At 40.1% G+C, this 19,377-nt stretch overlaps 1 protein-coding gene across 1 annotated transcript in view; it reads left to right on the forward strand.

The window, feature by feature from the left end:
* LOC122773522 (neurobeachin-like) overlaps nucleotides 1–19,377 on the forward strand; it is a 232,432-nt gene that overhangs the window by 19,772 nt on the left and 193,283 nt on the right. Inside the window, exons 9-11 of the mRNA XM_044032280.1 lie at nucleotides 12,609–12,806; nucleotides 13,346–13,479; nucleotides 15,689–15,797. Of these exons, the coding sequence (XP_043888215.1) occupies nucleotides 12,609–12,806; nucleotides 13,346–13,479; nucleotides 15,689–15,797 (441 nt within the window). The remainder of the gene's footprint in view (nucleotides 1–12,608; nucleotides 12,807–13,345; nucleotides 13,480–15,688; nucleotides 15,798–19,377) is intronic.

Below are 19,377 nucleotides of genomic sequence, written 5' to 3' on the forward strand. Positions count from 1 at the left end.
ACTCCAGGGTGACTGAATGAGATTACATGTAAGCGGTCCACATTACCTATCAATCTGTGGAATCAATGCCCCGTTACCGCGGCTCCTTCACCCCCGTCTCTCCATCCTGGGAGCGATGGGGGTTTCTGGCCAGATAAACCGCGACATAAATTACCTGCTTCTGGAGAATAATAGTCCCGGTACACAGGGGAGGGTCGTGTTTGCTCCCGAGTGCAAAACAGAATGACTGTGGATGTAAGTAGATGCTGACCCAACCTGGAGGGGATTCAGCTGAGGCCCGAGCCACGAATGGCAGGGGCCGAAACAGCTCCTGGCACAAATTGGTGCGAGGAACCTATTGTAATCCTCCAGATTATTGTTATATCCGGGGCTTTGCGGTCATTTTTGAGGGGGTTAGCGTGCATAGAAACTTTGCATGGAGGTCAGGTCTGGTGAAAATGCGATATTGGCATAGTTCCCGGACCGCTGTGTGTGGTGGTCTCTATAGCGCCCCCTAAGGGGAAAACAGAGGCAAAAGATGTTATAGACCAAGATGAACAAAAAAGTCGACGTAACCATGGCCTCAATTCAACAGAAAGTCGTCCATTTTGGTGATATGCAGCCTACGTAAATGAGCGCGCCTTTGTCATATCCAAAGTGTCCTTATCAATGGTGAAAAGTTATTGAAAGGTTTTGTGGATTCAAACGGCAACCCTCTGCATTTTGGCGAATATCGACCATTCGCCACAAAACAGGAAGTGCCCTATGACTTGGGCATACATTGAGTTCCACAGAATTTCCCAAAACTTGGTGGGAAGATGTTATAACCGTAACCATGGCCTTAATTCAACAGGAAGTCTGCCATTTGTAATGTTGGCGTCCATTTTGGCCATTTGTAGCCTACGTAAATGAGCAAGGCACATCAAAGTCGAAAAGTTGTCGAAGGTTTTACAAATTCAAAAGTGAGGTCAGGGAACTTGCATGGGGATGCGAGGGCCCTATCATGACTGCATGCAGTCCTAGTTATTATTATTATTAGTATTATTAGTATTATTATTATTATTATTATTATTCCCATTATTGTCAGAGGAGTAGAGCTGGGAATGTTGTGCGTGTGCTCCACAGTTGGTCGTAATTAGGGATCAAAACTCCAAGGAATGTGACCTTTTAGAAAGGCCACGCTCTTCACACACACTGACTTTGAAATTTGACACACTCACACTCACACGCTCAATTTGCTTTACAAGAAGCCTCGTGGACCATTAAGGTCTGTGCTATTGGATTTCCCACCAATTTGCATACTGCGAAAAACAGAAATGAATAGAAAAAGTTTAGACTTTATAGACAATGCACATTTGGCGATGTTTTAATGAGTTTGGTGTGGAACCTGCAAATTGCTGCTATTCTTGCCGTTTTTTTTATTTACTCGCTGTCGCACGTTTCCGTCTCACGTTGAGTCAGATTTGGCGCGTGTTTACAGGCGGATCCGTGATTTGCTTGTTCTCGCCGTCTCACTTTTGTTTGTGATGCTCAGAAGGTGCTGCTGTTTTTTTTGGTTTATTTTCACAGTGTCAAGTTCTTCACTCTGTCACACACAGAGGAATGACACGTTTGATACAGTGTCTGAGACTAAATCTTCAGTCTCCTTTTAATCCCACTCTTGTTACTTTGTTCGCAACCTTTTATTAATTCAGAATATCAAGATTTCATATTGAAGCCCATTAACACAGAAAAAAGAGGGAAAAACTAGCCTTGATAATAAAAAATATCCTCAAAGTAAATCATAATTATGAGTTAAAAAGTCATCATTATGAGGTAAAAAGTCATCATTATGAGATAAAAAAGTCATCATTATGAGATTAAAAGTCATAATTATGAGATTAAGTCAAAATTATGAGATAAAAAAAAAGGTCATAATTATGAGATTAAAAGTAAGTAAGTAAGTAAAAGAGATGGTTCAGGTTTCCCTAATCCAGCTCTAACTATAACCTTTATCAAAAAGGAAGGTTTTAAGTCTAACTTATAAATACAGTACAGTATTTTACTATACATTATCGACTGTTAATATTACAGAGAACTTTAACCTTTAGATGTGCCTTCAAAAAAAAGCTACATTAACACAACCAGAGCACCAAAATGTGTTCATAAAAATGCTTTAAAAAATGTTGTTAAATGTTTTAAACCAACATTTTTAACCCTTAAATTGTCAAGTTGCATTTGATGGTCTAAAAAAAACACACGATTATTTTCAATGTACTTCATGCGAGCTGGATTATTTTTGGTGTGATTATTGCAGCCGGGAATATGTGAAAGATTAGCAGAAACATTTGTTTGTTTATATGCATTGTTTTTTTGTTTTATATTTGGTAAAATACTAAAGTTAATACACCTAGAGCACCAAAATGTGCTCATCATTTTTTATACCAACATCAGTCCTCGTCATACGGGGTTAGTTAAAAGTTTTTAACCCTTAAATTGCAAGTTTTTGTCACGATGCATTACGTGATTACGTGAATAGTGATTTGAATGAGGACGTTTTTGTCCATAAGGTGTGTTATTGTGAGTCTTTCAGTTCACTTTGTTTACAATAGACTAAAAATAATATAATAATACATGGAAAAAGATTGCCAACACTCACAAATGAACAACCTGGCATAATTTTTGAACAAATGTGTCTAGGAAGGGCCCCACAGCGCCTTGCAGCGACAAGACCCAGGTTCGAGCCCCGGTTGGAACAAGGGCCTTTCTGCATGGAGTTTGCATGTTCTCCCCGTGTGTGCGTGGGTTTTCTCCGGGTTCTCCGGCTTCCTCCCACAGTCCAAAAAAATGCAATGTGGGGATCAGGTAAATTGGACACCCTAAATTGACCGTAGGTGTGAGAGTGAATGGTTGTTTGTCTCTATGTGTTAGTGGCCCTGGATGAACTGTGCAGGGTGTACCCCGCCTATTGCCCTATGTTGCTGAGATTGGCACAGCACCCCCCGCGACCCTCTGGTGGAGGATAAATAAAAGAGGACTTTTATTGACAGATAAGCCGACCTGAAAAAATAAGAAGTCATTAATGCCCTATATGGTATATGATTGTCTCGCAATATATTATCAGAGAATTGTTGATTCCCACCCCTCATACAAAGTTGTAACACCCTCTACTCATGCGGATGATAATGAGATGGCTGTTTGTTGTTTTCATTTTATAAAAAGCCCGGAGTTTCCCCAGTAGATCTCATTGTTTGGTCTTTTCAGCTAATGGCTGGTGACTTTCATTTCCCCCCTCCCCTCCGTCTTTAATTGTGGTTGTAGACCTTCTATTAGGCAGGTAACACACCGGGGATCAATCCTGCGGATTTTTCCAAAAAATAATGAAGAGTGTGTCCCGGGGAGACAATTACCCCGCAATTGATGGAGCCGTAAACAGTGTCGGTAATGTTGAGCAGGGCACAGAGGCAGAGTCAGGTGAGCTGATGAGGAAGGTCAGAGAGTTGTCAGGCCCGGTGATTGATTGTCGTAATGGGAGCGCCGTGCGGACAGCGAGTGGCTCGTCTGTTTTAATTGAGAGCTGTCGGGGAAGAGACAGAGTGCGGCAGATTAGAGCAAAAACACACCTGCTTCACGGTGTACACTGCGCTCAACCAATCCATCAAAATCGGATTTGCATCGCGCTTTTCATTCGGTCACCTTAAAATGAGACGAAAAAGTGCGTATTTGACCTATTTGACCCATAAAATTAACATATAATGTATGTATAAAGGTTTTTATACATACATATATATATATGAATAAACTACATCTACATTCTTTTTTATATATATGTATATGTATGTATATGTGTATGTATGTATGTATATGTATATATGTGTATATATGTACTGTATATATGTATATATATATTATATAAAAGAATGTAGACATAGTCCTTCCATTGTTTGTGTCAAATTAATGCAAATAAAATAAAACCACTTTCAAATAAATGAAGCCATATTTGCATTGTATGTAGTTCATGCTTGAGAAGTGGATATGTCTTCATGGATTGGCTTCACACATTTCAAACACACGTTTGTCAGGGTTAATGTTGCATTTTGACGTAGACGTTGGATGTGACGTGCAAAATTACACTAAAACTGTATCTTTGAGATGATATTATCTAGATCAGGGGTGTCAAACATAAGGCCTGGGGGCCAGAACCGGCCCGCCAGAGGGTCCAATCCGGCCCACAGGAATTTGTTAAAATTTCACACTAACCTAAACGTAATGTCAAATGCTCCAGATACCCGTGACTTAATGTTTGTGCCTTTATAGATCCAGTGTGCTGTGTAAATAGTAAATTTAGGCATGATATTGTTGAAATTGCTCTTATATTTCTCAAGAAATTTCATGTTTTGTAAAATTATCCTTCATTAAATGTAAAACAAAGGAGAAAAAACAAAGGAGTTCTTGTTGTTCATAGGTTATTATTCTATTATTTTGCTATTTTTACTGGTCCGGCCCCCTTGAGATCAAATTGTGCTGTATGTTGCCCCTGAACAAAAATGAGTTTGACACCCCTGATCTAGATGGACTAGATAATCTCTTGAGGATGAGGCAAGGGCATCGGTTTGGTTACAAGACTGGTGACGCCATTTTTTTCACGTATTATTATAATATTATTTTAGTATATTATAAGCAAGGTTCACTAAAAACTCACACTAACACACCTATGGACGAAAATGTCCTCATTGGGAGGAACGTCCAGGCAAGGGCGTAGTAGGTGAGGTTTAGGTTTGCATCATTTCAACACAGTCAAGCGACGTCATGTCAATCCCAGTGTAATTGTTGACTAAATGAAATGCCCCAATGTTCTTGTCTGTTAGCGGGATTTAACTTTTGCACGTCTCTTGAACGTCCAACTTGGTCTGGATTTGATTATAGTGCTAAATGAAAGCAAAAAACCCGGTATATGTTTGGCTATTTTTATTCTTTATATTATATAAATTATATATTATATTTTCTATAATCGCTAGAAACCTTTTTATTTTTGCTTTTTACTGACAAATATTCTGTGTGGCCCACAAAACACCAGCTATTTTCCTTTTTGTCCCTTGCCTCTTCTGAAGTTGAATAACCCTGGCATAAACCATTAAAATGTCATAATATTATGATTTTTTTCTTGTAATATTATGTTTGACTTGACTATGTTGTCATATTTTCTTCAGTATGGCCCCAATGGAATTACGGCGGTTAATTCTCCAGGAGAGGAAGAGGGAAAAGGCAGGAGGTGTAACTCAGTCCCGACGCCAAAGAAAAATGGAATGAATAGATAATTACATAGAAAATGCATAAAGATCCCATCGTAATGTTGCATATTTTGTCTGCGTTCCTTTCTGTTTTATGCAGAAAATCAAGAATAAAAGGATGCTGATGGATGAAAAACCCACTTTGTGTCAAAAACAACGAAGCTGGGGCTTTTTATGTCTCCTCGTACGTCGTTCGCGTACACAGACACAGACTTATTCCTGTCCTTGTCCTCTATCACTGCTGCCATATGTGTTCTACATGAAGCAGCTTAGCACGTTGAGCTAGTGCCAAAACATTGTGTGTGTGTGTGTGTGTGTGTGTGTGTGCAAAACAGATTTGCTGTAGGAACAGACCGAGGAGGACAGAAGCTGCTCCTGGATTAAAAATGTGTGCATGGGGACTGTGGTGTAATGTGATATCTGAGGCAGAAGATTATATGACCAAAAACAAACAAACACATGCGTGATATTATCCACATCTACAGGGGGCCGATATTGGAACATTTTCCCTTGTATTTTTAACAAAATATACTAAATTATTAGAGGGCATTTCCAGATTGATTCATTTTTATACATTTTGTGTTAGAATTCATGTAGAAAATGTAAATATCGATGAACATTTAGAGGGTTAGGTTTTTCAATTTTACATATTATTCAGCGTCATTACCCTAGTAATAATCTGTAGCAATATTTGCGCTCAAAAATCTCCTAATATCTAACAATAATAATAATATTAACAAATGTATGAGACCACAAAACAAGAAAACACATTTATTTATTTATTCGGCAAAGCATAAAAATTCAACCACTAAAAACTATTTTTCACATTTGTGTTAAATTTAACTCATTTGGTGGTAAAATGACTCTTTCAGTGTGACTTTAACACTGCAAGACATTTATATCACATTAGAGCAGAATCACTCAATGAACGCAGACATCCGCCATGGCTTAAACACTTTGTCGTCTGTGTTTTTACTTAAAACGGCACCTGAATTTTTTTACATTTTCATCCACTGGATCCAGAAAAACCTTCTGGATTTGTGTAGAACTTTACCTGCTTATAGCTATGACTATCTTATGTACACATGACAAAATTCATCCTGATGTGTTGAGATGTTGCTGAGATACACACATAATACGATGAAAATACATTTAAATATGTCAGACAGACATTATTATTATTATTTACACTTTTATTGATTATATATTGTCCAAAAAAATGTATTTGGATTTGTTGAAAATGTTACATTTTTTGTCCTCAGTGGGTAAATTCTTGCCAAAATGTAAAATTTTACATTGGGTTATCACCTACTGAGATTGACCGGTCTAAAACTGTAGACAGGAAGTTGCTAACAGGAGGGCAAACTTATTTCCTGAATAAAATTAATATCAAGGAATGCACTCAGTCATGATAGGGCTCCTGTCGGGGGAGTGCAGCCTCACATTTGACTTCGCAAAACCTTCCGACAACTTTTCGATTTTGATGCTTCTTGCTCATTAACGTAGGGTTGCAAATTGGCAAAATGGACGCCAAGATTCCAAATGGCCGACTTCTTGATGAGTTGAGGCCATGGTTATGGTTGTCTTGGTCTATAACATCTTTCCACCAAATTTCGGGAAATTCAGTCAAACTCAATGTATGCTGAATTTATGGGGCACTTCCTGTTTCGCACTTCCTGTTTTGAATCGGCAAAACCTTTCGCTAACTTTTCATCTTTGATGTGTCTAGTACTAATTGACGTGGCACTCTTATCTCTTGTGGAAACGTCTGCAAAGAAGCGCCGTCTTGTGTCCCAACTGCAGCATGTTTACGCACAGCGCTATCCTGCAGCCGCGTTTTGCCACTGGAAAGAACAAGTTCACTGCTGAACTTCCACCCATAATCATTTCTCCAGTAGTGCCTGCAGGAATAAGGTGGATCCATCCTTTACAAATCCACAGCAGTGCTGTCTGTCAGTGCCTCACAGCTGTCAGTGGAGCAACAACTCAGTCTTGTTCCCACAAGGTGTCACTTGCAGAACATGTTGAAGGTTGGTTCTGGGTCAAAATACATGCGGCTGGTCGACGCTGACGGGTCACATAGGATTTTTGACAGTCGAGTAAGTCAAATCTCTGCCTTGACATAAGCAAAAACATCCCTTAATCCGAGGATCTGGATAAAACAACGGTCGTACTTTTCTCAGAATGTTCCTGAAACGAATCCAGGAAGAGTTTTTGGGAGTGAATCCAAAGGAGAACATATGGCTCTTGACAGTGGTGATGAGAAGCACACTTTTTAAGCAGGATGTGTTGGTTTTTAGCAAACGTTTATGGGGCATTTAATCTTATTCTGTAAATGCGATTCACTCCACTCAGGAGGAGGAGGAGTTCTTTGTACTTTTGGGTGTTTATCCTAATTAGGAGATTACACACTGCTGGAGTGAACCCCACAACCCTCACAGTGAATGAATGATAGTATTCAGATTCACTCAACTACCACTAAGAATGTCAATATCATTATCGACGATGTCTGTTTTTTTACTGGGAACCACATAAAAAATGTGAGATGCTTGTCTCCGGTGTCACACTTCCTAAAAAATGTCCTCACCAGAAAAGTCATCATGGGTCAGAAGAGGACGATTAGTGGTGAAAGAGCATGATGCGTTGGTCAGCGCTAAAATTCAAATGCAATAGCCAGTGTTTGGACAGAGAGACGGTAGATCCATGTCGTTTTAACACATTAGGTCCGTAATTTGAATTATTTACCTACATATTTGAACCTGGATCAATAAACAACATGACGAGATACTCAAATACACTGATTTTCACCAGGACTTGGCTCTGTTTGGAATATGCTGAAATTCCGCCGCTCTTTTTCAGAGAACAACCACTGAGTCCCTGTCTTTGTGCTGCATGAATTAAACCAGAGATGATTCATTATCGCACGGCTTCTTCAGAGAAACGGGCAAAAAAACTATTCAACATGCTAAGACGAACTGTACACGTCCTGGATGACGCTCCGCTCCAGGTAACAAAGGAAGGAGCTCTTCGAGGGTCTCTGCGTGTCTCTTGGAAAGAGTTCTGGGTCCGAGGGAAAAGAGGAAGTGGGCTGTAATTCTTTTATACGAGCGCGTGGCTGCTGAGCGGCGAGTTGCTTTTACACCGCAGGGTTTGTAAGCTGAAACCTCCGAGATCATTATTTTCACACAGCGACAGCGGCTTACACTAAAGTGCAGGGCATGGCAGCTTGTTATCTCTTCTCACTTGGTTTCCAAGAGCAGGAGCTGTTTGAAGGATGTTAGAGACTTGATGATGAGGGCCACGCTCGCTCGCTGTTGTGTGGGCCCCATCAAGGCGGATGAACAGAATAACCCTCATGGTTCTTTAATTATGGTCTGTGACTCAACCCCAGCAATTTCCAGAAGTGCTCTGTAAAAATGCTGCGGGGCAAAGTGAGCCCCCCCCCCTAAAAAAAAGGGGGGAGGATCTTTACAACTGTCATTTGGAAGCAGAATTAAAAAGCCTGAATCTATGGAGTGCTGAAAGGGACAAGGATAAAGAAAAAATATGAAAACAAAGATGGACTGTACTTTAAAGAAAGTTTTACTAGTGGTGTAAATCATTTTAGACTCTAATACTTAATGGGAAAGTCATGATCTGTGTGTTCAGACACAGCAGGACAGTCACAATCATAATTACTCACAATAATAATGGCATTATTGGTATTATCATAATATTTAAGTCACTATATGTAAGTCACAATACAATTTTATCACAATATTTAAGTCACAATATGATATTATCAGGATACGTTATTTTTCACGATATATTACAATATTATCATGATAATTAATTCAAGATACAATATTATCACGATATTTAAGTCATGCCATTGTAGTATCATGATATTTAAGTCACGATATTTAAGCCACAATACGATATTATCACAATATTTAAGTCATGGCATTGTATTATCATGATATTTAAGTCACGATATTTAAGCCACAATACAATACAATACAATATTATCACAATATTTAAGTCACAATATGATATTATCAGGATGCGTTATTTTCACGATATTTAAGTTGCGATATTTAAACTGCAATATGATATTATCACGATATATTAAGTCACAATATGATATTATCACAATATTTAAGTCACAATACGATATTATCATGATATTTAATTCAAGATACAATATTATCACGATATTTAAGTCATGCCATGCTATTATCATGATATTTAAGTCACAATACGATATTATCACAATATTTAAGTCACAATATGATATTATCAGGATACCTTATTTTCACGATATTTAAGTTGCGATATTTAAACTGCAATATGATATTATCACGATATTTATGTCACAATACGATATTATCACAATATTTAAGTCACAATATGATATTATCAGGATATGTTATTTTCACGATATTTAAGTTGCGATATTTAAACTGCAATATGATATTATCACGATATTTATGTCACAATACGATATTATCACAATATTTAAGTCACAATACGATATTATCAGGATACGTTATTTTCACGATATTTAAGTTGCGATATTTAAACCGCAATATGATATTATCACGATATTTAAGTCACAATACGATATTATCACAATACTTAAGTCACAATATAATATTATCACACTATTTAAATCACAATACGATATTATCATGATATTTGATTCAAGATACAATATTATCACGATATATAAGTCATGCCATGGTATTGTCATGATATTTAAGTTGCAATATTTAAACCGCAATATGATATTATCATGATATTTTAGTCAAGATATGATATTATCAAGATATTGAAGTCATGCCATGGTATTATGTACCTGCAACACACCAAAATGATCTACAACGTGCAGAAGAATCTAACTGTTGTTCCTCTGCTGCTGCTGCTTCAGCTCTTTCTGTCTCCGTCTTCCTCGCCATCTGTTTGCTGTCAACGAATCAGCGAGGGAAGCAAACTCATTCGTCCCGTCCATTATTTATTCAACCCTCCTGATTAGAGTCATTGATCTCCTTATTAAACATATTCCATTCACACCACATTGACGGATTAATTCAGCTCCTCTGTCAACGGCTAATTGATTCACTAAATCAGGACTAGTCTGTTATTGATCGACTGTTTGTTACGTTAGCCATAATGAATGTGTTTCCGAGGCCACTGACTGATGGAAAATGCAGTTGCTCGCACGAAACGTTGGTCCAGGCAGAACAGAGTTTCCGGTCACACGGGATCAGCACTGTCACTTTTAATTTGAAAGTCGATATTGTATTAAATGTGGAATGTCGAGTTCACGTTTGAGCTGCAAAGACCCACTCATGAGCACCTATTGAAGTAGTACCACTTTGCGTCCAGCAGAGGGCGCATGTAAGGTTTACTGCGCACTGGGGGGAGAAACGGCAGCTGCTGACCACGGTCTGCTGGGATCTTGTTTGGGGACGAGTGACTTTGGCAAAGGCCTTAGGAAGCTGCCTGCTGATTGGCTACTGAGTTTTAGAGCGAGTTCCAGACGGACAGTGATGCCAATCCTGTATTTTCTCTGGTCCACTGAGCTGTCTCTAAAACTCGGACCGCAAGCGCAAAAAAATGTGGGCGTTAGTCAAGCAAAAAGTCCGATCAATGCAAAAAAAAAGAAGTGTATCTTCAAACACCATATAAAGAGAAGAATTATTGAGGATTTAAGGCAGAAAAAGTCGCACAGTAAATGTTTTATAGTCAAATCTCCACTGCTTGAAACTTTATCCGCTTGAATAAAGCTGGAGTGGAAATTCAACAAATATAATATAAAATACAGAACAGGTTTATTTTTGTGATCTGAACAGGAAATATTTGCACAATGCTTTAACTCTGAGTCCCCATCTGCCTTTTTTATTCCTCTTCTGTGAGTGCAGAGACTATTTGAACAGAAACTTTTTTCATTGATTAAAAATGTTAATGTGTGCTGAGTAAAAAAGGCCGCAATTACAGCCCACTCTCTTTCCACACAAAAACATTTTTAGTGCAGCTTCATAAAAATTCAGCCGTGACTGTGCTTTTGGTTTGAAATTGCTTCAGAACAGACTGAACTAAATGCAAGCAAACACACAAAGGCGTATATATATTTAAACAACTTTTGATTCTTGTCTTCTCCTTTTCATTGTTCACTCTTAGAATCGTCATCAACCAGAAAAGAATCCAGCTTAACTCTCAAGAGTTCCTGGGGATATTTCCTGCATTCTGTTTTTTATTGTTAAGCCATTTTGGCTGTGTTGAATGAACATAGCTCAAATTCTCCAGAGGATATACATATTTGGTAATTTGATATGTTTCAAAGGTGACATTTTCTGCCATTAAGAACAAATGAATACTTTTTTTTTTAATCTGACACAAAATAACAAAGCATCAAAGTCAGTGTTTCTGCCAATCATTGACCCATCCCAGGGCCTAATAATTATTATTATCAAAATTCTCCTTGAATTGTATTTTATGGAAATTATTGTAGTGTTTTTTTTTCCAGTTGTATAAATGTGCTGGCCTTTAAGGGTTAAAATAATAATAATCAAAAAATTATTTGATATGTATAGTTCAGGCTGAAGTAGTTTTAAAAACTGAAAATAGATCATGTGTTTACAGCAGTTTTGGGAAGGTGGCATTTTCTGCCACTAGGAACAAATGAGTAAGTTTTTTTTAAGGAACTCTTAAGAGTTAACCCTTTAACACTGAGCGTATTTGCATCACCGTAGTTATGCGCCGGTTAAAAAACGGTGATCATTGCGGTAATTTCACTCGTGCTTTGTTTCAGGAAGCAGGAGAATCAACAATCTTTATCGCCAGAGAGGAGAGAGAGTGGTATGAATGTGTGTACTGTACATAGTTTCCATTTTTTGGCCTGTTTTTGCAACATTGAGAGACAAATGTTATTGCAAACAGGTTTTCTACTGTTCCAATTTCAAACTTAGCATGCATAATTTGATGTTTTTCTACATTTGTATGTATTTTAACATGCAATAAATTGTAAAAAACTGCCAGATATTGAAAGTTATTCTAGAAAGTTATTCATTTTCTGGCCCTTTTATGGTTAAAATAAGCCCCATAAAAAGTCCAGATGGACATATTGGTCATGTGAAACACAGAAAAACATAGATTCAACTTGAAATGGGGAAAATTGACCAAATTCATCACTTCAGCTTATTTTAAATACTTCCCTGACCTAAACCTAGAATATTTAATCCTGTGCGAACAATAGAGAATAGAGAGAAAATGCTGTTTTCAAAGGCTGAAATGTAAAACAGAAATCCCTGTCTCTGGAAATCTGTGTTTGCTGATCCAAATTAAAAAAAACATTCTCTCTCTTGTATTTTCCCCCAGAGCACGTTTAAGTTCAAGTCAGAGAGCGACATCCATTTGGCCGAGCATCACAAGCTTGTGTTGTACGACGGCAAGTTGGCTGGCTCCATCGCCTTCGCTTACAACGCCAAGGCCACGGACGCTCAGCTCTGTCTGGAGTCTTCGCCCAAAGAAAATGCCTCCATCTTCGTGCACTCGCCACACGCCCTCATGCTGCAGGTCACCTGACCTTTTTATCTCAAACATAATCCTCATCATTCACCTATCCCCATCGTTCACCTGTCCTCATCATTCACCTGTCCCCATCGCTCACCCTGTCCCCACCACCCTCATTCACCTGTCCCTTCGCCACATGTCCCTATCATTCACCTGTCCTCATCATTCACCTGTCCCCATCGCTCACTGTCCCCATCGCACACCTGTCCTCATCGGTCACTTGTCCTCATCGCTCACTTGCCCCCAATCATTCACCTGTCCTCATCATTCACCTGTCCTCATCATTCTCCCGTCCTCATCGCCACCTGTCCTCATCATTCACCTGTCCCCATCGCCACCTGTCCTCATCATTCACCTGTCCTCATCATTCACCTGTCCCCATCACTCCATGTCCCCATCATTCACCTGTCCCCATCACCTGTCCTCATCATTCACCTGTCCTCATCGCTCACTTGTCCTCATCGTTCACTTGCCCCAATCATTCACCTGTCCTCATCACTCACCTCCATTATGTTTGACAGACTTTGTTTTTGTCATCGCAGGACGTGAAAGCCACGGTGACCTGCTCCATCCACAGTGCCATTCACTCCATCGGAGGGATCCAGGTTCTCTTCCCGCTCTTTGCCCAGCTGGACTTTTATCAGCTGAATGACAGCCCGCTGGAAAACACAGTCTGGTAAGAAAGAGACAGAGATGGGACCGGGGGTTTGGTTTAATTTACGTTAGCTGGTATACACCGGCAAAATGTCCTCCTATGTGTGCCTGTCGAGCGTGTGTCTGTCGAGCGCGGATTCTCGCTCCAAAACCAAATCAAAAACAGCCCTAAGAAGCTGCCTCACAGAGGACAAGGTCAGAAGGTCGATGAGGATTGCATAAACGGAGAATCGTGAAAGTTGCACTTGTTTCCCCTTATTTTCATTGTTTATTTTTCGCAGGTAACTTGAGAGTTAAAGCGAGCAAAGGCTTCACTGTTATCCTCTGGCTTTATTTAGAAAAAAACACAAATGGAAACTTATGCACAGGCAGTTTTTCCAACTCTCTGTTCTCTGGCGACGAAGACACTGATTTCGCCGGCTTCCTGCGAAGGCCCGAGTGAAATTACCGTAATAACCTTATGTCGGCTTTGACGTGCAAATTCTCAGCTTTCAGAAACTGCTGGAATCTTTCCCGATAGCACAAAGATGTGCAAACGTGTCGCCTGCGATACGCTGGGTGTTAAAGGGCCAGTGTGAGACAACAACAGCCGCGAGACGGACTCAGGATTGAGCCAATAACAGGACAAACCCTGTCATGCTCACATCTCTCTGCCTCTGTGGTTTCCTCTCATCTCCTGCTCTCGCTCTCTTTCCTCTCTCGGTCACGTCGTGCCAAGTTGCTTTGTCCTCTTCTTGGCTTTGTGGAGCGAGTTCTTCTAAAGCCCGGTGAGCTGAGGAGTTCAGAGCTTGTACCGCAATTAACCCCGAGTTTACGCCTGTGAGTCTGCTGTGGCTGTGTTCTCCACAGCAAACCCTGTTGTATTCATTCTTCGTTTTCACACTTTCTCCCTTTGTTCCCGCCTTAAAGGTCCAGTGTGTCAGGCCGGTTTCACACTGGACACGTGTGTGTGTAAGCGTGTGTAAGTCTGTTTAAGTCTGTGTAAGTGTGTGTAAGCGTGTGTGTAAGTGTGTTACTGCAACAGAAATTCACACCGTTTTTTTCTGTTAGGTGTAAATTTTCTCCTCTTTACTCTCAACTAAATAACAGGACTCTTTAGTAACAAGTTTACATATTTCCCAGTCCCCCAAAAAAAATCAGGAACGCTTTTAATTTGAAATTGGAATTTTACTTATTAAATAAATTCCAACTGGTCAAAAATGCAATTAAACTTTTTTTTAATATATAATATAATTAATATATATATATATATATACATATACTGTATATGTATGTATATGATAATAATAAAATATATATGTGTGTATATACATATGTACAGCCAGAATTTGGAGGGAGAAACAAGTCAGAATTCTGGTTTAAATCTCAGAAATCTGAAAATATTCACATTTGGCTCTCGTCCTCTTTCATAGGAATGGTTAAGACTGCATGTCTTTGGCTCGAACTATGGTGGCCTTTACAGACCATAAAAGGATGTCGTTCTTCCTCGTTTGCATAGTAAAGTTTATTCTCAGGCTCTCTAACACTATAATTACATGTTGTATATCCAATTTCTGCCAATGCGCTACACAAAACGGACCTTATTGAATTCCACACACTTGCAAATCACAGTCAGCATCACAGGCCAAACGCATAAATGAATGTGCTTGTATGTGAAAGCGAGGATGCAGCTGACTGTCTCTCACCTCTCGCCTGTGTTAGTGAGACACGCCGCGGCGTGAAGTCGACGCTCACTCAGGTGAGTTTTCACGCAGTGTTTGTGCAATAAGTGCACACAGGAACACGCGAACACTGTCTCTCTGTGATTGTTCAGCTGCAGCAGAGGCCGCGGGGAGAGTGTGGAGAGGGGAAAAAAAGACAACACTAAAAGAGAAAGCTCCATGCCTTTGAACCCCTCCTCCCCTCCCCGTGTCTGACATATAGAGACATATCATTTTCCCACGAGTGGTCGCAGACTTTTGGACACAAGCCCCCGACCTCTCTGCAGAAGCGAGCTGTCGTCTCTCTCTCTCCTCAGCTGAAGAGGGATAACAGAGGAGAGCGATAGTTCCCAGCTGATTGCTGTCATCCTCTGAAAATGACCTTGTTTTTTTTGTTTACTCACTACACCATCTCCTCCTCTCACTGCTGCAGAGAGAGAGAGAGTGAATGGAGCCGTATTTTATATACACGTGAGAGAACTAACTCACTCTTGTTATTTCCTTTATTTTCTTTCTCTTTTTTTTTTACAGTGCCACTCTCCTGGTGTTTCTACTGGAGCTGCTCAAGAGCTCTGTAGCCATGCAGGAGCAGATGCTGGGAGGAAAGGGCTTCTTGGTGATTGGGTACTTGCTGGAAAAGGTACAAAATTCACATCCTCTTTACTTTTACTGCACAACACTTCCTCTAACTGTTTTTGTTACTCTACCAAATAAAATCTAAAATGTATTATGGTCTGTATTTATATAGAGCTTTTCTACGTAAGTCTCTTGATGAGCCGCTTTTACAGTTTTCACCTACCAGTGCACTTTATCGCTAACACGTTAGCATTCAAGCTAGCGGACCTTATCGCTAACACGTAAGCATTTAAGCTAGCGGACCTTATCGCTAACACATAAGCATTTAAGCTAGCGGACTTTATCGCTAACACGTTAGCATTTAAGCTAGCGGACTTTATCGCTAACGAGTTAGCATTCAAGCTAGCGGACTTTATCGCTAACGCGCTAGCATTTAAGCTAACGGACTTTATCGCTAACACGCTAGCATTTAAGCGAGCGGACTCTATAAAAATTCCCGTCCTCTTTACTCTAACTGTTTTTGTTACTCGTTACTACCAAATAAAATCAGAAGAAGAAGAGGTAGTATTATGGTCTGTATTTATATAGAGCTTTTCAAGTTTTGATGAGCCGCTTTTACTCGTAGAGTTTTCACCCATTCACACACTGCAACACAGGGTTAAGTGTCCCCAAGAATGTAATGAAATCAGGAGTGCTTTTACTTTGAAACAGGAATTTTACAAAATATATAGTCATTTAACAGAATTTAACTGTTTGTTTTAAAAGATATTTGATAAAAAAAAGTCAGAATTCTGCTTTAAATCTCCGAAATTTGAGAGAAATGTCAGATTTCTGAGAAAAAAAAAGATTTGGCCCTCATCCTCTTCCATGGGAGTGGGTTTATTGGGCTTTTTCATGCACACCGGGGAACTACATTGGCCTTCACTTGCCATAAAAGACGTCTTTCTTCCTTGTTTGCATAGTGAAGTGTTTATTTTTTCATTTTAACACTATGAATGACACAGATGATAAATCCTAATGTACAGTTTTCACTTCAGTTGCTGGGGAACACAAAAACAGCATGGAGAAACAGCGTGTCTTGTATTTTCTCTTCCAAACCCTGTGAACCGTCTGATCTTCCGTCGCCTGCAGCACAAACCTGAACGTGTCTCTTTGAACTACACGGCACTTAAAGACAAAACACCGCGAGACGACGACGTCTCCTCCGCTTCCCCCGCTGCTTCCTCTGTCTTTCCACATCTGTCTTCACTGTATTTACCTGTTTCTGTGACGCAGATCCAGCTCCTTCCCCCAGAGCACTGCCTCGCTGAGAAATGAGTCCACTTTGTCACTCAGTGACTCGCCTGTCTTCAGGCTACAGCTGTAGACTAAAACTAACAGTCGAGGACTCCGTGAGCTGCCGTTGCTTTCTTCCTTTCCTTCTTTTTTTTTCTTTCTTACTTACTTCCCGCTGCCAGCTTTCACACTTTCTCGTATCGCACCATCTGTTCCTGAGTTTTATGCCACACCTTTGCTTCTCCCTGTGCCTTCATTTTTTTCTCACCTGTCGTCACCGAGTTACCACATGGGCAGAGAACAGTTGCCAGGCGAGAGCCGTTATGATCCATGTGTTTTTAGACTCAATCACTTAAAGCAGGATTTTTTTATCCAAGATGTTTGAAAAAGATGATGAAATGTTTTCAATAACAGTATGAATATACAGTATGTACCCAAATAAACGTGAAGTGAATGGGTATAAGTTAAGATGGAGGGTGGTAGAAGAATTACAAGAATATCAATCAAAAAATAAACAAAATTATCCCTCGCCTGTCACCGCCAGAGTACTAGTCACGGACACCCAAGTATCCTCTGATAAAGAGAGTCCTAAAGTAAGTCCTCCTCCCATGCTGCTATGAGCTTATCTGTGGGGGCACTCCTAAGATCCAACAGCATGCCATAAAGAGCTGAAATCAGCCTCTTTTTAAGTGGATCAATGGAATGGACAGCGTCAACAATGGTCAAGTCTGTTGATGTTGTCGAGGTTGACTTCTGAGAATGAACAAAATGTCTTTTCCTGAAGATACCTGAAAAAATTGGACCCGGGGAGTCTGAACTTTTTACTCTTCAACTGCTGAAATGATGCCAGTCAATGAAGAAATCTTTAAAACGTACAATACCTTCCCTGTGCCATTCCTGAAAGGAAGAATCTTGGCAGGATAGTCTGAAAAGGTGTTTTGATGCAACGGGACTTGGGAGAGAAAAGCTGTGAAGACCAAAATACTCCCTAAATTGGGCCCCAGATTTTAAGAGAATGTTTAACCACTGGATTTTTGAGTGAGGGAAGTGGGAGTGAGGATCCAAGAAATGAAAGAAATGGACAAATGATCGTTTGACTTAAACTCCGTCGTCACCCAGTCAGCACAGTTTGGCCATAGTAGGAGAACCAAAATGCAAGGCAGCGCAGGTTAGCAGCCCAATAATAAAAGCCAAAGTTTGGCAGGGCCAGGCCCTGTTTATACATGGTCGTTTACCCCGCCATACATACGAAGAGATAATTGAGTTGAGAAGTTGAAAAAAAGATCCAGTGATAAAGAATGGTAAGGCCTGGAAATTTAGTTTAGGAGTTTAGGCAGAGTTTTTCAGCGAGTTGATGTGACCCACAAGAGACATTGATAGCGGAGACCACTGTATGAGGATTTGCTTAATTTGATCTAACAATGTGGTAAAATTCTCTTGAAATAGATCTTTGTGTCCTTCGTCATGGATATGCCCAAATAGGAACATTTATTCTATGTTTTAAAAAGCAAACTGATAACCTTTTAACCCTAATTTAACAGCGTCAGAGTCATCGTGATGGTTAATTGTCTTGTTTTCGGGTGCTGTCTCCACTGCCCCCTAGTGTCTGTTAGCGCAAACACAGCCTTGCAAGATCAGGGCCTCCGATCCGACCAAGGAGTCCTCACAATCAGCAGGTCTCGCAAAGTCTCGGGTCCCATAGATCAAGATAACAGTGAGAGCGTTATTGTAGACGTTCATCGCGGCAGAGGTGGCGAAAACAAGGCAGAGGAAATCTTTGTCGGCCGAAATGAACGAAGAGGAAACGACTGTGTGACCGCACGAGGGGCCACACAATGGCCTTTTTACTTGTCGACCATCTCCAGGCAGTTCAGAACACTGCAGCTGCTGCTGCATGGATTTTAACCAACACTCCACTGGTTACTCGTTTATTTTATAGTAAAATCCTTTTCCTTACTTGTTGCGGCTTCCAAACACAAACCTTTTAGCCGCTGAGAGTCTATGAGGTTTGGGTCCTCAGGTACGTAGATTTGTAACGCGCTATAGTAGATTATGATAAAGATAGCTGAGATCCAAATATGCTTAGGTGCATTTATTGTAACAAAACAGCGCAGCAAGGATGGATAAACACAAAAATGAGACTGGCGGATTAAACAGGAAAAAAGGGTGATAAATGAATGAATGAGTAGCGGTAGCGGTCAACAAAAATTACGGCTACTCCCAACCCTGACTCTCTCTCTCTCTCTGCGTCACCGGTGAGTGCCCACCTTTACGCACACACACTTCCGCACCGTGCACACGCCCACTCCCAGGTGAACCACGCCCTCTGCAACACACACACACTCTAATACACCGTGCTGCTCATCTTC

The sequence above is a fragment of the Solea senegalensis genome, linkage group LG8, assembly GCF_019176455.1.
Source record: "Solea senegalensis isolate Sse05_10M linkage group LG8, IFAPA_SoseM_1, whole genome shotgun sequence".
NCBI classification, from domain to species: domain Eukaryota; kingdom Metazoa; phylum Chordata; class Actinopteri; order Pleuronectiformes; family Soleidae; genus Solea; species Solea senegalensis.